The 19,960-nt window shown below is 40.2% G+C and overlaps 1 protein-coding gene and 1 long non-coding RNA gene across 4 annotated transcripts in view; one reads left to right on the forward strand and one right to left on the reverse strand.

Annotated features, from left to right (window-relative positions):
* The first annotated feature begins 753 nt into the window (after positions 1 to 753).
* The window catches only part of macrod1 (mono-ADP ribosylhydrolase 1), a 111,607-nt gene continuing 92,400 nt past the window's right edge, over positions 754 to 19,960 (forward strand). For 2 of the 3 annotated variants that reach the window (XM_061282615.1, XM_061282609.1), the window contains exons 1-3: positions 756 to 1,277; positions 1,882 to 1,977; positions 2,100 to 2,207. In XM_061282615.1, the coding sequence (XP_061138599.1) occupies positions 899 to 1,277; positions 1,882 to 1,977; positions 2,100 to 2,207 (583 nt within the window). In that variant the 5' untranslated portion in view covers positions 756 to 898. Of the gene's footprint in view, positions 1,278 to 1,881; positions 1,978 to 2,099; positions 2,208 to 19,960 lie in introns of all 3 variants that reach the window. The other variant, XM_061282601.1, reaches the window with a different exon arrangement.
* LOC133156706 (uncharacterized) lies at positions 14,190 to 18,335 on the reverse strand. Its single transcript, XR_009714897.1, has 2 exons — positions 18,064 to 18,335; positions 14,190 to 16,479 (listed from the first exon to the last, which is right to left on the reverse strand). It is a non-coding gene; the product is annotated as an uncharacterized LOC133156706 (long non-coding RNA).

The following is a 19,960-nucleotide window of genomic DNA, read 5'->3' on the forward strand; positions in this document are numbered from 1 at the left end:
AGATGTGATACTACATTGGCCATAATATATCGTCACACTCTATTTCCATCAATTCAATTCAAGACATGGATACAGTCTTAATCTGTAATTTGAAAAGTAAGTAGGGGAGGGAAAGTGTGTGTGTGTTGTTGCATTTTTAATGTAATACTACTAAAAAACAACAACCATGAAGAGGTGTGGCCCTTAAAAAAAAAATCAATTAAATGGGAAAAATGAATTAAAGTATTCATCTAAGGGTGTTTAACGGTGATAGTTGACAAAACAAATTTAACTATCATAATATAACTGAGAAATTGGCACACATACCTCACAAGTTCTAAATGATTAGTGATGCACTGATTCAAATTCAATGTTATGCTCCATTGAAATGAATTCTGAAATTGATAAGAAACTTTGCTTGACTAGGCAAATAGCCACACACAATATGTTATTTAAAAGTTGCGTGTATTTTTGTTATTTTCTGTTTGCACATTCATTTTCAATTTTTAATTTGTTTTTGTGTTGTGTGCTGGCCTGGCACCTACGCGTCGTCAAATTTCCAACAGTCCGTAAAGGGGTCACCAGTTTATTATGGTTGGTCGCGTCGATTCGTCGTTGGATTAATCAAGATTTACAGTTCAAATAGTGCGCAAATGTAAATACTTTTGCAGAAAACTGACAACTTCAGGTGTCATCAATCGCTAAATTGTTATCACTTACGTGACATAGTCTCTAAAATATTTCCCTGCACCTTAATCCCCCCCCCGTATGAGTAATGGTACACTCTACAAATTCAAAACAAATATGGCCCATGAGATGATGTAGGCCAGCGAAAGCGAACCCAGACCCCTAAATTTGTATTTGACACAAACGTAACTTCTGTGGACCTTGCATTAAACGTCCCACTGCCGAGTGAGACATGGCGATGCATATATTAAGCCGACTTTCACAAATCAGAACCCCGCTACTGTTCGCCGGCTGCAGGCCCATGTCCCGTGTGGCTGCAGCCGGTGTCGGGTTCAAGCATATTATTTTAACTCCTGGAAGTCTGCAGCTGGGATGCGATCCAGTGACAAGTCCTGTCTGCAGGCATATTAACACCGCGAACTTTACAACTACCACAGCAACTCGCTGGAGGCCCACCCAGGGGATTTGTTTCCCCTCGCCGCCAGGGAAGCGAGTTAGATCGGGCACTTTCATTGGCATCAGCGGACTGACAGCGTGTCTACACACTGGGACGATGACAGCTGTGAAAGTTGACTTGAACTCCACCGAGGGCGACTGGAAGGAGATCAAGGGTGAGGCTGACTGATGCACCTATTTGACTACATAAAATGTGAAATGTTACCCGTTGGAAAATCTTGGAATCTGTAACAGAGTCAGATTGTGCAAAAAGGAGCTTTGCTGCTAAGAGCAGAAGTCTACGTGTAATTGACCAGCTCCGAAATTGTTTGGAAATACCTATATATGCCACAAGATGGAGACAAAGCAGATGAAATTCCTCAACTCACTTGAACCTAGTTCCTTGACACCAAGGCAAAGCAATAGCACAAAAAACACTCTTCGATTGTACCCCATATCTACCGACATGTCACAACAGAAAGAACTGCGGAGTTAGGTTATATCTACAATATGGGGACTGGCAAGGAGTTGCAAATTGCAAATGCATTTGGAAGCATTGTATTGTTCTTATTATTGCATAAAAACAGTAACACACTCTCGTCTTAACTAATCACAAAGACACAATGTGTGAGTGATTCTCATTGCATGTCTTCAAAGTCATAAGTGAACCTAAAATGCATGTTTTTGGAATGTGGGAGGAATCTGCAATAGGTTGCATGCTACCTTAGCCAAATGTAAATTGGGCCAAATCAGTTTAACATAGTCGATTGTTTGTTTCAGGAGTCCTGCTGACTCAGCCTGTGGAGGTCAGGCGTAAATACTACAGGACTGACTCTGTACGTCTGGAGGACATCCCAGCTTGGATTCACACTGGAGGTCCGACATCAAACACCACCGTTTAGTTTTTTTGTTATTATTTTTTTTAATTACATTTACTGTCTTATATTGTTGATGTCATTTACCAACGACATACTTGATCCTTCCTGTCTCTGTATCAGGTTTTCCTGAAGTGAGTCACTATCCAAGGAATCAAAAACTTGATGGGAAAATCTCAGTCTACAGTGGCAATATCACAGTGTTGGAGGTAGATGCCATTGTTAATGCAGGTATGTGACTCTGTAAATAGTGCTCCTATCTAACTGAATCGGTATACAAATGTCAACAATTCTGCCAAATTTGAACGAATAAAAAAATGTGACGGATTGTCGAACAAATGAGGCTTTAAAATGATGAAAATTGAGCTATTGTAATGTTTGTGCATTTCATGCGCGATACCACGTTTTGCTGAAAAATGGATGCTACTTTGCCCAGCAACTCATGCCCACGCATCCCTACATGTTGGAGTGGCCAAACTACGTGTAGCCACTTGAAGGCCCCCTATTTGACACTGAATAAGTACATTTGTGTGGGAACTGAAACATGATCAGCATCATTTTAGTTTGTATAATTTTAGGATATTTTTTTGTCTGGTGGAGTGCAGTGAGATTTTTTTTAATGTCATTTATCCATCTTGACCAAAGACTCAAGTCAAGCTGTGAAACACTGCTTGAGAGTAACCACTAGATGGCAGTGATAGCCCACACATGATCCTTTCACCTTCTCCACGAGGCTGTCGGTGCATTTGGGAGAAATGTAATCTGTGTCTTGGCACAGGAGAGTGTCAAGGGAGGGGAAAGGCGGGCCAGCATGCCTAAATGATGCTTGATGATGAGACTGTAGCAGAAAATGATAGATCTCCATTTGGCAGCTGACTGTCAGCAGGTGCCAACATCCAAGTGAGCGTGTGGACCATTCACGCTCATTTGCGGCATCACCGCTGTGTGTTTAGGCAAACATTAAAAGTGCATACAAACAGAGGATTATGTGCTTGTATACAGTATGTGATGGTAATTTGTGTCCGTGATGACACATTTTGTGTGTTTGCGCGTGTTTTATAAGAGCTTTTACAGCACGGCAAATGGTATGAGCGCCAGTAAAGTGTCGTTCAGATGAGATGATGGGGCAAGGTAAGGTGGGGGGTTTAAAACATTTAGCGAGAGGGAACATGTCTTTCAGACAAAAAGCAAGATAGGAGACTGGAAGAGGGAAGAGAATAAGATAAAAAAAAAAAGTGAGGCAGGGCGAGGCTAGTATTTAAATCCCAGACAGCATCTCCATGGCAACAGGCAGGTACAGGGCGCCCTCAAAGGGGTTTTTGGGCTGCGGCGTCCGACCATCTTTTCTTCTGTCTGACTGATTTGCTGTCCCGCTGACATTCTCAGCGGTCTTTTGTTGACTAAGAGGCCGACCTTTTCACGTGCTGACTAACTGATGGACTGAGAGGCTTTGAGCGAGGTCACTTCGACGCGTGACGTTCAAACGAGACAGTGGGTAGACAGTTAAGGACAAGAGAGCAATTATAAAAAGGGTGAGTTATTTGCCTCAAATAAATAAGCACCATCAAACTTCTTCTCCTGTGGCAGAGCTGCCGGGTTAGCAGGAGTGTCGGGAAGCAGTTTAACTAGCGGTTGACGTGCGGCTTGGACTATAGCTGATTTTGTGGCTGCATCACTTAGCCTACGGCAGGCAGCAAACATTCACTTGAAGCCAACTGTGGCCAATTATACGCCATACTAGCTGACTGGTAGACCAATATAAGGTGGGGGTGAGTTCTTCATGACCAGAGGCCACACAGAAACACTCCCAAATGTGCAGTGGTGAGTATGCAATAAATGAAGGCAGAGGACACGTACCCTAATACATATTTTATATTTAATATAGAGAAGTGCGTCAAATTAATGTGGATATAAACCAGCCTAACAGTCCTCAGATTGCTGGGAGTGTTTTTCTGAGTGTGTGCCTCTGACATTCTGCATGGATTTCTGTCGCCTATTCTATTGACAGAAATTGGCACTCTTTGGAGGTGAAAAACTGCCTTAATACAAAAGAAAAAAACCAATAATAATTTACGTCTGTCGGGAGGCTTTTTTACGATTCACACGTACAGTATATATATTTATGTAGTTATGTGAAGTCTGCATGTTTACGTAGCATTGTTTGATGAAACATGAAAATGAGGTGATCCAGCCACATGTTTGCATGATTGTTGTAACCAGACATATGTCGAATTTTGGAAGTCGCTAGATAAGTTGTCTTTCATGAAAATAATTGCATATTAATCGCAATCTCAGTAGGGGGAAATATTTTATTTTGCTTTTCCCCAAATTGTGGTCCAATTTTTGTTAGTAAACTGAGGTGATGAAAAATTATTCAATTTAAAAAGCAAAAATAGGTTCTTCCACTTTCTGCTCTGTTTCAAGGTCTGATTTAAGACAAAGAAGATATTATGTTAATGATACTCAAACAAGTGTTTGAGAAATGTTCACCTTACGACTTGAATATTTGAATAATCACACCATAGAAAACTGAGCTAAAATATGACATCAGATTGTATAAGTAAAAATTGTCATTTTCAATTTTTCTCATGGGTGAGTGACAACATTCAAAGATTTTTGCGTTTAAAACGTCAGACTGCAGAGTCCACGCCAATAAATGCACATTTACGACGTTTGTCAGCACGCCCGCGGGGGCGTTGCAGAAATGTGGGCGGGCACTGCATGTCGTTTTTGTCGCTTTCAATGGAGATTGGATTTACAGTAATTCCTCACTCCGCCTCGTTCTCCTCCTCCCGGCCCGCCCCCTCCCTCGTTGCTTCTACATTTTAACTGCCCCTGGCTTCTGCCCACGCCTATAAAACATGACAAACATAAAAACCCACAAGCACTTAAGAGCTGTCCTGGCTTGGAGGTGGGGACGGGGAGGTACGATACAAAGGGGGAGGAGACGTCAGGCAAGAACATCCTCCTCTTTACACCCCTCAATCACTTGGTCTGGAGAAGGAAGGAAAGATGGAGGGGAGGATATATTGTCTCTGATGGGCTGGCTGATTAAGATGGATTGCACAATGAAACGTCGATGAAGTGCTGAGTTCTCAGGGACTGTGTACATGAATGAATGCGTGCCAATGTGCGGCTGCGTATGTGTGTAGGAGGCCAAAACCCTTCTTTAAATTGATTCACGCAAATTTGCTCCACGGTAATAGGCTGTATTTTTCAATTTGCTAAAGTTGGATTCCTTAATTGCACTCCAGCACTTACTCCTCCCAGTTCCCACCTCAGTGTTTAATGTATATTTGTGTTTGACGTTAAATGCCATCTGTTGTGGCCCGACCACCATTTGCATAGGATTAAACTTTAATAATGGAAAAAGATTTAAAAACTAAACGCTTAGCTCTGCTCTCTATTTTTCATATAAAGCCCTCTTTTGCAGTAGCACTCTCAGTGCTTGGGAATAAATGCTACGGCAAAGTCCGATAACTCTTTCAGACTGGACTATTAAAATGAGAAAAATTTGTCTCTAAAATTAAGCCCTGCACTATCTAGTGAGAAAGAATATATCTTTAGAGCTGCTGCAGCGCTTCATCTTCATCATTTGAGTCACAATATGTGCTGGCACATGAGATCTTGCGCATAAGTAATGACACATTTGCGTCTGACTTTGTGCACATCTGCACATGCTTTTGCTGAATGCGTGATACCGTTGAACACGACTATTGTGTGCACGTACCATGTTGCATGTGTGTGTATAGGATATGCTCCATCTAGCTTTTCTCTGCAGGTAGCAGATAAAGCTGTTGGCCGCTGGTGGAAACCAATTCAACCTGGCAACAGCTGAGAGATACAAGATTAGGCTCGCTAGTCCCCCCCCCCTCTCCTTTTTTTGGGGCCGCAGGTGCCAGACAGGATGAGAGCGACGGCGACTGTCAGTGTGTGTGCTTGCACTCAACGCTAACGTCCTTGCTGATAAGAAGTCGGGAGCGCAAGTCTAGATGGGAGGATGAGGCGGGTCAATGATTGCACTAAACGCACAGTGCCACTGGTACCTTCAGCAATCATGTAAAAGCGTGTCATTTAATGCAACATGGTTCGGCTAGAAGGACATGTCAGTAATTTGCCACTCCCCATCAAAGCTATGAATGAGTGTGTGTATGTGCATGTCGGAAAAGGTGCATGAAACAACCCCCAAAAAAGTAAATATGTAGTGTTTATATGGAAATGATTGATGTGCCTTAAAAAACAAATTAAAATATTGTAAATAGTAACAAAGGTAAGGCCTCGAATAGAGATGTTGCGTTCTTTCTTTATAAACTACATTAGCGAAAATATTTCCACTACAATAGTTTTACTATCACTTTTCTCGTCAGTTGTCAGTGTTCTCACAAGGTTGTGTTTGTCGATGCTGAACTTTTTTTCCGCTTCTTACTACCTTACACGCCCACAACGCACAAAGAGTGAACGATTGCTTGCTCTTGTACTGCATTGGGTTGTTCTGGTGTACCTACTGTAGGCGAGTATATGAGTTTCTCATGTTAAAATCAAAAGTATGACCTATATGAAACCCACATTGGATAAAATGTCACATTTTCAGTCAAGTTGCAATGATTAAAAGGCTTTTACTGTGCGTACGAGGGCATCTCCTTTAAGTAAGAAGGTCAGTAAGAGAAATCATCAGTGTTGTTTTTATCATTTCACCAGAGGTGTTCTCTATTTCAGGCAGGTGCGCCTACGCCGTGGCACAAGAGTGAGCGATAGATGTTGTAATCAAAGCTGTTGTAAAGGGAGAGGGGGCTGAGATAAATAACATGTTTAAAAATAAAACGTGAGCTTTGAGAAACATAACGCACCTGGACTTGTATATTATTGTCAGGCCCAAGGAAACAGCAGCAACAGCAGTTGCTTATTCGAATGTTTAATTAATTTCTTTTGATTACGAGCGCTCCTGGCCATTTTTGACCTTTTTTATTAGAATTTGCTTAATGAGGGCTATCAGGTGTCTTTAGTAGAGCTACTACAATGAGCATTTATTTAGCAGAAATGTTAGAGTTTTAATCCACAGCAACCAAATTATTAATTTAATTCAGAGTGAGGCAGCAAAGGTCTTTTCGTGATGACCCTGTTCACACATTGCTATGTTGTTGTTATTTAACAAATTGTAGTTTCAAAACAAAAGTGAACGCCAGTTGCACAGTGCAAGCTTCAGCCATGACAAAAGTCAATTCGCATCAAGACTATCACCTTGTGAATTTCTTGTGGAATAAATACTGAATTCAAAAATGATGAAAAGGGATGACAAAAATATTTCTCAAACTGTATACCTTCAAAGGTAATGGAAATTTATCATCAAACTATATCCGTTATACTCTGAGAAATTTGATTTGCTTAAAAATGTACCGTAATTTTCGGACTACAAGTCGCACCAGCCAGAAAATGCCCAAAAAAGTGAAAAAAAACCCATATATATATATATACATATATAAGTCGCTCCTGAGTATAAGTCGCCCCCCACCCAAACTATGAAAAAAACGCGACTTATAGTCCGAAAATTACGGTACTTGACATATAATCAGGTAAAAAGAAATGATGATTCGTATTCTCCCCACTGGCTTCTGTTTGCATAATCCTGCAAAAATACAAACAACAGAACAAAACAAAAATAATGACAACATTTCGCTCCACCAAAGAAATTACCCAGGGCTAGGGTGCTTGTTGTAAAGTGCTGTAGAAGGAGTCATGCTGTTTTCACCCTTATAATTTGCTACTCTAAATGAACAAGCGGACTCACGCCAAGTGGTCTCGGTCTACTTACTTCCTTCGACCACTTCTGTTTTCACCAATTGTGGTGGTTGTTTGCCAACAAGCCTGGACTTCTTTGCTCCTCTTAACACAAAAAAACACTGAACTATATTTGCAAAAAGAATTCCTCCAATTTGTTTCATCAATTGTTTTGATTTAGTCCCAACAAGCTATATGTACGCCTCTGGGTCTGGGCTGCCATTTCCAGGGCCTCCAGAATCAGTCATGCTATGTCAACTACATTTGCAATGGGACTGTTTCTTTAACCAATCTGATTTCAGATTCATGCTCACAGGGTCAGCCAAGGCAAAACATCTGCCCCTCAATTCAGTCTGCATCTTTCTGCCCGCTGAGTGGGCGGTTAAAGCAAAACTTGGTCCAAAAAAACGTAGACTACTAAAACACCTCTGTAGCGATTTGCACACGTATTAGTATTTGTGGAGCGTAAGACAGACCAAAAGACACAAAGTATTGAGTAATTATATATATATATATGTGTGTGTATATAGATATGTGTGTGTATACGTAATATTTGAGTCTTTCTCAAGGTTGTGTTTTATCCTCAAACCACTTTGTCATCAAGTCACTTATCTGAGCCTCTAATCTGGAGGGGCATTTTGTGATCCATCGGACTTAACTGCTAGTAGGTCTGAGTAGATGATGGAAAACCCAGAGGAGAGACTCTCCGTGTGGCTGCGGTCCCAACGGGGCGCTCAGCGTGCGCTCCCACTGCTTCTCTGCGCTACACTTACCATACATCTACCCTAGAGCTCTTGTCAGCTCCTCTTAAGACAGGCTCATATTACAAGATGCAACTTGTCACACCAAGTTTTGCTACTCCAGACAAACATTTTACATACCGAGCTCTAAAAAAACCCCCAACCTTTATTTATTGATGCATGAGTTGCTTGATGTGTTGAGAGGAAACAAAAACCCTTTCTCCACCTATTGATTCAAACCAATTGTTCCTTCAAAGTGAATTTTTTTAACCATTTCAGTAATGGGCTTCATTAAAAAGGTTAAGCTTTTTAACCTTGCAATGTAAATGATAACAGGAGAATACAGCTTTGTATGAGCTTCCTACTGATATGAACTATATCAGCTGCTCTTACAGTCACAGTGTTGCAATTAGTCACTGAATGCATCGTCCACTAGGACATATCAAATCCCCCCCCCAAGCTCCGCTAACGGACATATTTCCACTGTTCTGTCGTTCAGCGCTTTACACATGAGCACTTGGCGTTGGAAACTGGTGTTGCTTAGAGAGAGAGAGGGAAAGCGGCAGACAGAGAGAGAGAGAAAAAGACAGGGGGGTGAATCCATCAGAGTCAGGTAGATTATATCAGATTGTGATCAGCGATGAAAACCAGAGAAGCATTTACATATATCACAGCAGTGTCAATTGTAAAAGTTCTTGGATGAGATGACATTTCATCAGACATTTGTCTGGATGGGTCAACTCTTTTTCATTTGGCTCGTCACTTATTCGAAAATAGGTGGAAAAAGACTTTCCTTAGCTTTCGATGCAACCTTTACGCTATTTTCATTAGTGCTTAATCTCCCATGAATTTTTCACAGTTTGAAATGTCAGAAAATGAGATGAATGAAATATGGAGGGGGAGAAAAAAGCCCCTCCCCTCAAGGGAAAGGTTGAGTCTAAAAAGTTTTATCAATTGAAACAAGGCAGGACATCTGTGCAGGTAATGTGATCCAAAACCGACCAACGGTTCTTTCTATTGAGGGGGGGCCTTCAAAACAGAGGTGGGCAGCATGCCGAGATATTAACACAACAGACAAGCTGGCAAGGAATACTGCACAAAAGGGACTTTTAGAGGGTAGACACATGAAGCCATTGCGGTTACACTATGATTACACCTACTGAGCTGCAGCATTAGAGGGCAGATTGAATGCAGCAAACACGTCTAAATTTGGAAAGAGATTTTGCACACTTGGCTGCTGTAGAGGCAACAGACAGCATCCAATGTAACATTTAACGGTACCCTGGACAATAGTAAACTGCAATGCTCCCTAAACACATTCTGTTTACAAATTATGAAATTACCCTGGATTTATGAGTCTGCATCTGATTTGCTTGCGTATAGGACACACAACATACTTATTTGTTCACAGTTTTGTGTTTACAATAAAAATATCGTCATAGTGCCATAAATTCCATCGCTTGACAATTAGATAATCAGACTTTAAGGTAAATTAGAAATTCCCACGTTACAAATACATTACTCCCAAATTGTATTTGCATCAGCCTGTAAATTAAAATGCAAATTTTCCGTATAATATACATCACATTTGTCTACAACCCTAATTTTCATTCCAAGTCTATGAAGAAAAAAAAAAAAAAGTTATTTGTCCATAGCTGGCAAGTCAAGGCACACAGAGCAGCTCTAAGAATAAACATACTAATCCCAGAATATTAAAATGCAAAGCCCTGATTGGTCTCTATCAATCATTTTCTCAAATAGAATACATTTTTCAAACATTATATTGATTGATGGAATCACAGTAAAATTCAATCAGTGTCTATACAGTATAGTAGTAGCCCGTCACAGTGGAGTGGACATGCTGTGTGTTGGCTGTGCTCTGCCTTAATGAGCCTTACGATTGCAAAAATCTTAAATTAGTTTGACATTACACTTAATTACTCTTAATTAACCACTTCACGGTGATGAATATGATCACCAACGTCTGTCACACTAAGTTGTAGTTCTCAAAAGTTGTATTTTGTAACTTGGCTGCTTAGCCCTGTCTAATCCTATTTTTAATCCACACGCTGGGATCTTTATCAGTTTACATCACAGCTCTGGAGTCACGTTGGTTTGTCCAGTCTGTCCTCTCGAATCTGCGTCTTTGCCGACGGCGTGCTTCTGAGAGACTGCGGTGGCTGTGTGAATCAGCCGCAGTATGACTTTAGACAGGGCCACTGCTCCACTTTTTCCAGTCCAGATCTGTCCGAGTTAATCACGCCGCCACTGTCAGAAACATGACTTTACTGGTCATTTGGGCGACGGCGCTAATGTCCTCAGCGTAGTGAAAATTTGGAGCTTTCAAGGTTCACTGCCTTGAGTTTGTGTGGGATGCTCCACTGTCGTTTGTGTCAGGGAAGATGGATGAAAAATCACAACGCTTCATGCCGTTTTGCACATCTCCAGAGTTTTGCCCGCCATAGCATCAACCCCCCACCTCCACCCACGCTTCCATCTCGACATCATCATAGACAAACGGGCTCGGGTTTACAGCTTGAGACAGATTTACACCCTGACATTGAGAAGTTAACGCAGTATACCCTTGCAAAGTTAATCCCTAATGTTGCCCGTGTCAGTAAATAAGTGCAAAAAGCAAAGCCAAACTGTTGGAGTTTGCAAAAAAAGCTCATTCTTGCTAATTATTTTTCTCCCACCCCTCCCTTGTTAAGAGCTTTTCCCACCCCTCCAATCAATCGGCACTTTAGCAAGCAGGAAGGGAAAAAGAATGCGCTAGCCTCATTAGCCTGATTGCGCCGATACGGGAGATGGAAAGAGATGGAGTGAATCGGCGTGTAAAGGAGAAAAGGAGTTAGCCCATCAGAGCCACTGTCATGGAGTGAAAACGGGCGTGTTTCTTTGTTTTTTTCCCCCCCAGTTGAGACTCATGTTAATGAAGTGAGGCCTTTAAAAGGAAACCGTCTCTAAATTGTATATGTTTAATTTGTTTACCTACGGCTGTTACTGTGTGCTCTTGAGCCGAGTTGCGGCTTATGTGCGCACCCTCCGAACTGTCACAACAAATCGGAGTAATAGAGGCAGCAGACACGTTGCCTGGGTAATACGTGAACTGAGATTGCATATTGAACCACAAAAGAACCTGCATTGTGGATCTGAGAGATAAACTTGTTGAATAGTTTGCATGGCACACTATGGACATTTTTTTTGGAGGAGTAATGCTTTAAGCAAATTCAATTATTCCACATTCAAAATCAAGTCTTGTAATAGTAATGAGAATAATATATTTATAATGCACTTTTCATTCATTATAATTGCAAAGCGCTACAGGCACACAGTTAAAATATTTTTTGTTTAATTTATTTTTCCCTTAAAAAGTCAATAAATAATTAAAATGCACTACATAGATACTATGCACATTTTTTCTTCAATTCCCAAACTCTCCCTAGAGATTATTTTTCTTCAATTCCCAAACTCTCCCTATAGTTGTGATTTTGAAACCAAATGAAAAAAGACAACATACCATAATTTGGCTCTTTTTTAATAGGCGAATTACTACAAATTGCCGCTTTATTTGCTGAAAGTACTAACTAATACAGATCTAAATTCAGTGTGCCTTCTGGTTGCAGTCAATTCTAATGTCATCTCAACCTCAGATGAAAAATCCACTAATAAATGCTGCTTGCTACTTGACTGAATGTCAAGCACGTCAAGTATTATTTGGCTTTGAGCATGATCGATTCAATGTGACCTAGGTTTTTGATATTGTCCTTTGAGGATATCTGGCAGTGTGAGAGTAATGTGCGCATTGTAAAGCAGCCAAACTGTCAAACTTGCGTCTCATTCCTTGACTCGCTTAATGTACTCCCCGGATGACTAATGATTTTATATTTCCTGCTCTTTGTGGCAATAATAGTGCGCTGCCTGTCCATCTTAGCAAAATATTGGTTCCACTGACAGCCTGATAATCAGTTTACCATAAAAATGCCGCTTGCGTCTTCAAAGTATTTGGCGGCTGCAGTTCAGTTGTTTAAAAATATGAACGAATTAAGGGAACAATTTAAAGAATACATATTTTTTTTGTCTTTATTATTAAGTGAAAGCATTATCGTACAACATATATCGTCTTCACAACAAGCACATTGCGAAAAAATCTTAAAAAAAAAGAAGAATGGTCGAAAATAAATTGTCTTTTAACAAAATGATGTTCACGTAACGGGTGCTAGATTTGATACCTGGTATTATAAGCAAATTTGGCCAATCATGCTAAAACATGAATGGAAATGACAAGGGTTTATCGTCATTATTTCAGTAATGCACTCTAATGCATGGTGACAATAAGCCTGTCTCTTGGGTTATCCGAACATGTTGAACAAAGTGACATGCGAGTGTGAGTAGAGCCTTCAAAGGCTTCAAACCAACCCCGAGGCCCAGCTTCCTCTTCCCCACTGCCAGTAGATCATTGTCATTGTCTGATCACGTCCTCATCGCAGACAAAACCGTCACACACACACACACTTCTGCGGCAGGCGTACAGGAAACACGACAAACACCGCACACAATTACCATCTTATAATTGCCATCTATCCGCCATTGTTGTAAAGCGGCATCTGATAGAGGCGCGCTGTGCGGCAGCGACCCAGCTGCATTATAAGGGCTTAGGAAATGACATGACTATTTATGGGAGGTATTTATCCACTTATCCTATTGTCACTATTGTCCAAAGCTAGAACGGGCAGCTCTGGTTGGTTCGAGCTCTGACAAACATGCAGAGTGCCCTTTGGTCGATAATGAAACGCTTTCTCATCAGGATTTTCTCAAGCATTAGTTTTTTTTTGTGTCCAAACTTTTTTCTCTGATCCGTTCACTCCACAGATGATTTGATAAGCATGTCCTTTTGCGGTCGTCAGTGTGTGCCTGTTTTGTACGGAGAAAGTGTTGAGTTTCAAGGCAGCCCATATTTGATTTGTTTATGGGGATTCATTAATGTGTCAAAAGTCAATTTTTTGTGTGCAATATATGTATATTCAGCATAACAGGTCTCAGCAGCGTGTTACCCCCCATTTGTGATAAGGAAAAGTTTTGCATGAGAAATTCTGCCTTTGCAGAGGTGCTGAATTGACTTCGGGTCGAAATGCCCGATTTAGTGCCTTTTATATCCAATTTATTTAATTGATACATTTCAAACAATTCAAGTGTCTGCCAATACTGGGCATTGATTAGGAAACAAAATATATACAGTTATGCCTTGGGTTTAATCAAATACTACTATAAAATCATCTTACCCCATTGAATGAATGGAAATACCATTCGATTCTTGTTTCATTTACTTGTCAATGGCTTTTTGTTGCCATGTAGTTCCACACCACTGCAAACCGTTAAAGTATTTCTCGTGTTAATCAAAACTGACCATCATTATCTTCATGAAGGCCAATTGCTTGATCCAACTCTTGTTTTGGACCTAATTAGATCTGATGTTTTGGCTGCTCAGGGTACATGGCAGCATTGTGTAGGATGCCGTTGAATGACTATCGAAGCAAGAATCCACTTAACATGCTGAATTACCTGCATGTGAGTGGGCTCCGCTATTTTATCCCAACGCACATGGTTAGACGACAATCCATTTAGGGATTACACCGGTCTGAAGCACAGACAGTTGTTAAATGTGGCACAATCCATTTCAAAATTAAATTAGCCTCAATAACAGAGATGCACAGTTTTATATAGTTTGATGTTGAGTGAATAAAAGTGATTACAGTCTGTAACATGCAGTACATTTTTCATCAGTTCATATCCAGCCATTTTTATACACACATTAAATGGCTTCCATTCAACCCGGGATGTTTTAATTCATGCGCATAATGGTTGATGGATGGATGTTTAGTAGTCCCCCGAAATACGTACATCTCTTTTAAGCACCCACACAAAGACATCTTTGGTTTAATCTTCTCTCTTAACGTGCCGTGCTGTGGTTAAAGAGGATTATTTATCCCTCTCCCCAGGGCGCTGTGCTCATCAACTAAAGTGAAAGCAAAATACGTCCAGGTGTGTTGCTTGCCATTCAAACCGATGAGGGCAAGATTATTATTATTTTTTTTTAATTTATTGGGACTCAAAGGATGCCTCAATCACATCTGTTCCTGCAAGATCGAGTCATGTCGTCTATTTATCTCCACGCAGGCATATGCATTGTCGCATTGTTGTGCGGTTGCGAGGAAAGTGAAAGCGCTCGGTCAGCATTTTGCAAATGTTTGCGTGTTTTTATGTATTTTTAAAGATACAGTTACTCATGCATTGTTAATGTGCTTACAACCTGCAGAGATTGCATAGCTGAATGATAAAGCTGCTTGCTGTCAACATAGTAGTTCTGGAGGTTAGCTAACACTGGGTGGGGGGAAAGCAAGTTCATAAAGTTGCAGTTCAGCAAAGTGGGAAGCACTATGGCAGGTGCATATTCTGACATTTATCTTGAGTATGATTATTTTGAAGATACATACCGTGCCATACCACACTGACTAATACTGTATTATTATGAGATCTAAAAGTTTCTGCACTGTATGTATTTCCTTTTTTCTCAACTTTCCTCTTTGAAAATTGCACTCTCTAACAACTAAAGTATTACTAGAGCATCTTTCTCCCCCAACAACATTGTTTGTGGCAGCAATGCATGACATTGTCCAACCACAATTCCCTTATTGCTGGCACTCAAAAAGCAATTTTTTGCAGTTATTTTCCATTCAATTCTTTGTGTTTTAAGCACAATACAAATCATGAATGGCTCCCCAATGAACTGACAAATAAACTGAGGTTGATAATGTCGAGAAAAAGACATGTTTATTCTTTAATTGTTTTTTTTCTTCACCGTCAACTCATCTATCAGCATGATAACTATATTGCATCTGCTCCGTCTAATTAGATTTCTGTGTTAGTCTGTGTCAGCAGGATTATGCCTAAGTGAGCTTGCTGATTTTCATTACTTTTTCCGATAATGAAAAAGAGCTGTAAACCACAAGCCAGATCTTTCTTCTTCAAAATGATCTGTAATATGCCTGTATTATTTTTGCATTGTTGCTTTAGGATCTTTTTAATTGGCTTCTCATTCAGTATGACTTACTTATCAATTATAACAAGAAAGAACTGTTTTTATATTATTTTTTTTATTATTTGACTCGATAGTGATGCAGCATTTGCGTGCCAATGTTTATGAGTACAGTGGATCCGTCCCAGAATGTCTGACTATAATATATAAAATCCAAAACAACTGTTCCTATAGAAGATAATGTGAATAAAACCAATCCGTTCCAGAATGTCTGACTAAAATACATGAAATCCAAAACAACCGTTCCCATTGAAGATAATGTGAATAAAATCAATCCGTTCCAGACGCCTCAAAATATTAACAAAAATAACTTTTGACAGCATGCATTTTGTTCTGGTGATATTGACCAGGATGGTTACTATTATGAGTGGCTTTTTAAAGTTTGTATTGTGGGCTACGCCTTAGACTCAGGATATGTAGCGATACTCCTCCTTGACGTCAGCAGGCGCAACGGTGCCAGCGACTCACATGAGAAGGAAGCATCTGAATGTGGAGAGTTAAGATTTTATCCAAGAAATTGAAGATATATGCACATTTCTGCCAGCAACTCACATGAGAAAGAAGCATCTGAATGAGAGGGCTTAAGATTTTGTTCAAGAGATTGACCATGCAATTTTACTTTCTTAATGTTTTTGCTATCGTACATGAGCTTTTGCTAAGTGTCAGTGTTTGAGAGATGCCACAATATGCCTTTACTACAAGGCCTGAGTCTAGTCCAGAGTGGAGCCCTGCCGAGTTGGGCCGTAAGCCGAGCATGAGTGAAAGCTGAGAGCTGTGGAAGTAGACGTCCAAACACAGAGCCCACCGCCTGCAGTGCGCCCTTCTCCCAAATTGCCTCTGCTCACAGATTGTTCATGTGGAAAGGAGATGAAAGCACATCTGATTCTTTAGCCTTTGCAGAAAGAAAGAAAACAATTAATTCAGTCCATTTCCCAGCTAATGTCAGTATGGTAATATTGAATAATGAGTACAGACCAGTAACTTTATTATTTATACTACTGTATATTACGCCACATGGAGACAGACAATATCACAGTATAGAAACTACTACATACTACTACTGTTCTTCATTTGGGTCTGCATGACTGTATTATACTGCTTGTCCGTGGCCTTACATATACGTATCCTTGCTTAATTGCTGCAATTTCAATGGGGACCGGGGACCAAAAAGAGATGGCTTCACTGCATTAGCCTCCATCAAGGGGTTTTTGAAGGATTTTAGAAATCTTTGATGCTGTGCAGATGGATAGGGTTGAGCAATGAAAATCACGTAAATATACAGTGGAACCGAGCTTTAATGGACCGGAACCAACAAACCCTGAATTCACCGGACAGAAATAGTGTCCAGTCTACTCAAAAGCCCCCTTCTAAAGCAGCTATTTAATATTTTACATTTATTTATTTCTAAGGGACAATACACATTAATCAACATTGTACAATGTAAATTGGCCCAGTTTAGCTAAATTAACCTCATTTTCATTGGCAGTCCCTTGGGCAGATGTAAAAAACAAACAACCTAAAATGAGAAGCATTAAAATCAAATATCAGTTTAGAAAAATATACGTACAGTCAATAGTATCACAAAGATTCGATATTGTGTACGCGAGATTGTGCTCACAAGTCCGTCTCACTCAATAAAAGCAAATCTGGCCTGAATCCAGCCACTATTTCAGTTGTTTTCTTAAAACAATTTGATTTGTGTCGAAATATAAATTTGAGTCTGTTAGTTCCAGAAACGGTCACAATTGGCCACAGCACCAGTAAACAGTGCTGCGGTGCCATCGACCGACAGGGACTGGTAACGTTTCCGAGTAGTACTGCTCTAGAAATATCCTTTTTGCTTTGTTTGTTTTTTGTGTGAAATTTTGTGCATATCGCTAGCACTGATTAAAGCGAGGTTCCGCTAGAGATGAAAGTTTGAATCCTAGCTGGTGTTTTCTGGTTGCCACCATCCCACATCAGATATCCTTTTGTGCTCACAATTGTCTCAATGCATCTTGTTTTGTGTTTGTAGTGTTTGAGATCTCACCATATTCTAAAGTTTATTTTCCGGACATCCTTTTCTTATTCTGTCCGCTCATCATGTTCAGGGTCACTGAGAGCTGGGGCCTATTCTCAGTTAAAAATAAAAGTACATAGTATGGTACTTGCAGTATATTGTAAATATACAGAATTAATATTGGGAAGGATAAGATATGAAAAGGTAAGATTCCTTTGTGTGTCCCACACGAGGCAATACAATGTGCTTGTTTTAGAGTCTTGATTGTAGTTAATGTCTTATTTCCTCAGGGAATCATACAGAAAGTGCATCTTAATGACATAGTTATGGCATGAATGTGAGGCTAATTTCTTGTTCAGGCTTCAAGCAGTGACACCATTCTTGTTCATGCAGTTGGTGTTCGTCTAATCCCCGGAGGTTAGCCTCTTTTGTTTTTTACTTTTTTTTCTTCTTTTTTTTAGAAAATTGTCCCTCTACCTTGTTGATTCTTGTGATGTCCTCTCCGGGTATTGCTTCAGAGTATCGCAGGCCAGGGCTTAATGTTTTCTTGTTGCTGGATCACTTCATAGCTGCGAGGTAGCTCGCCGTTCCTCTCTTTGCAGAGAGAATGAATCAGTTGTTTGTTTTCCAGCTCGCTCGATCCTCGGGGACCATCAGTCCCCTGTCGCTCAAGGGGCGAACAGGTGCGCTTGTTTACCCGTCTCTCGTTTGTTTGCCGTGGTTCTGTCCACTTTCCGACGATGACTTCATGAAGGGATTGCAAATGCAGACTGGGGCTCCGAGACGGATTAGAGTTAGATGTTCTGAGCATGTGTGCTGAATATTGATTTTTCTTTTCCCCTTTTTGGCCAATGTGTGCTGTTTTAAATCACTGCTTTATATGTTGTCGTATCATTAGCTCGGAATGCCCCTGCACCTTTATTCTTACATTGCATCAAATGGCATTTCTCTCCTTTTGCCCCTGCCTATTTAAAAAATGGTTTTAATCACATTTCCTCCTGCCTTTCATTTTGTGGATTAGAGACCTTAATTACTGTCAAAACAGACTCTAAACTGTCATTTTAAAGTAAGACTGTGTGAAAACGCTTATGTGTGAAATATATGCATTCAAGCCCACGTACATTTCCCAGAATGCATACATTGACAGGAATACATTGACCTTTTGCTTAAGGAACATAACATATGCAAACACTCAAAGATCCTTCACTCCTATACTCCAAATTTTTGTAAGCACGGACATGGTGAAGTGGCTGCAAAAAGAAACACAACTGGAATTTAGTCAAATGCATTTTGCTGCACTGGGCTAAGATGAGCTCCTGTATTGAAATGGCTGTAATCAATAGTTGTATAATAATCCCTTAAATGACAGTATAAAATCCCACCCAGAGAGAATTATCGCCCGGGTGCAGCTGCTCTCGGCTTTATGGAGCTTCACAGCGCGCTTCGTGTCATTGTTTAAGCTGCACTGCTGCAACTGAAGTCTTTTCCGCCAGTTGAACTCTGGCTGTCATTTCGGGCCTCAGCAGGAAACTGTTCATAGTAAAAGAAATGAGGAAAAATCCACTTTTCACCTTCACCTGCAGGGCACAGTCACAGTGGAACATACAGCTTTGCAAGTGTCAGATGTTTCTTTCAGCAGCACATGAGAAATGGAATTTAGCAAGTACCGTATTGGCCCGAATATAAGACAACCCTGATTATAAGTCGACCCCCTCTTTTTCAAGACTCGCGTTTGATAAGACTTTTTGAGCACCAAATTTAATTTTTATATATAAAATAATTACAGTACATCTGAAACAGATGATTATAACAATATATTCGAGAGAAAAAGCATGTTATTTTGTCTCATTCAAATCATGCAAAAACTGTCTATCACATCTTAATATCTGAACATTTAAATATGTAAACTAAAGTGCAATCATATTTGTAAATGAATGGATTCTGGTTTTTGAAATGTAAATAAACCAATCTACTGTGATAAAACAACAAAATTGCAATAACTGCATTAACCATCAAAGTAAAGTCTAACTGTAGTCTTGAAACAAATCTGAACAAGGAAAAACAGCAATAAAATAATGCAAACTGCTACCACTTTTTTTACTGTTCTTCTTCGTGACAGGGGTTCGCTTTAGCCTGGGGAGTTAAGTTCGGCGTTCGCTTTGAAGATATTTGGCGCCATCTAGCGTTGTACATGGGTATAATGTCTAGACCCCGAATGTAAGACGACACCCACTTTTTCAGTCTTATTTCAATGCAAAAAACACCGTCATATATTTGGGCCAATACGGTATATATTACCTTCTAAAATATAATAGATGCTGATCGGAATAATGCTGTAATACTGTCAAACTTTTAAGTGCCTGAGGTATTATGC

This window comes from Syngnathus typhle, linkage group LG1 (assembly GCF_033458585.1).
Source record: "Syngnathus typhle isolate RoL2023-S1 ecotype Sweden linkage group LG1, RoL_Styp_1.0, whole genome shotgun sequence".
Taxonomy (NCBI): domain Eukaryota; kingdom Metazoa; phylum Chordata; class Actinopteri; order Syngnathiformes; family Syngnathidae; genus Syngnathus; species Syngnathus typhle.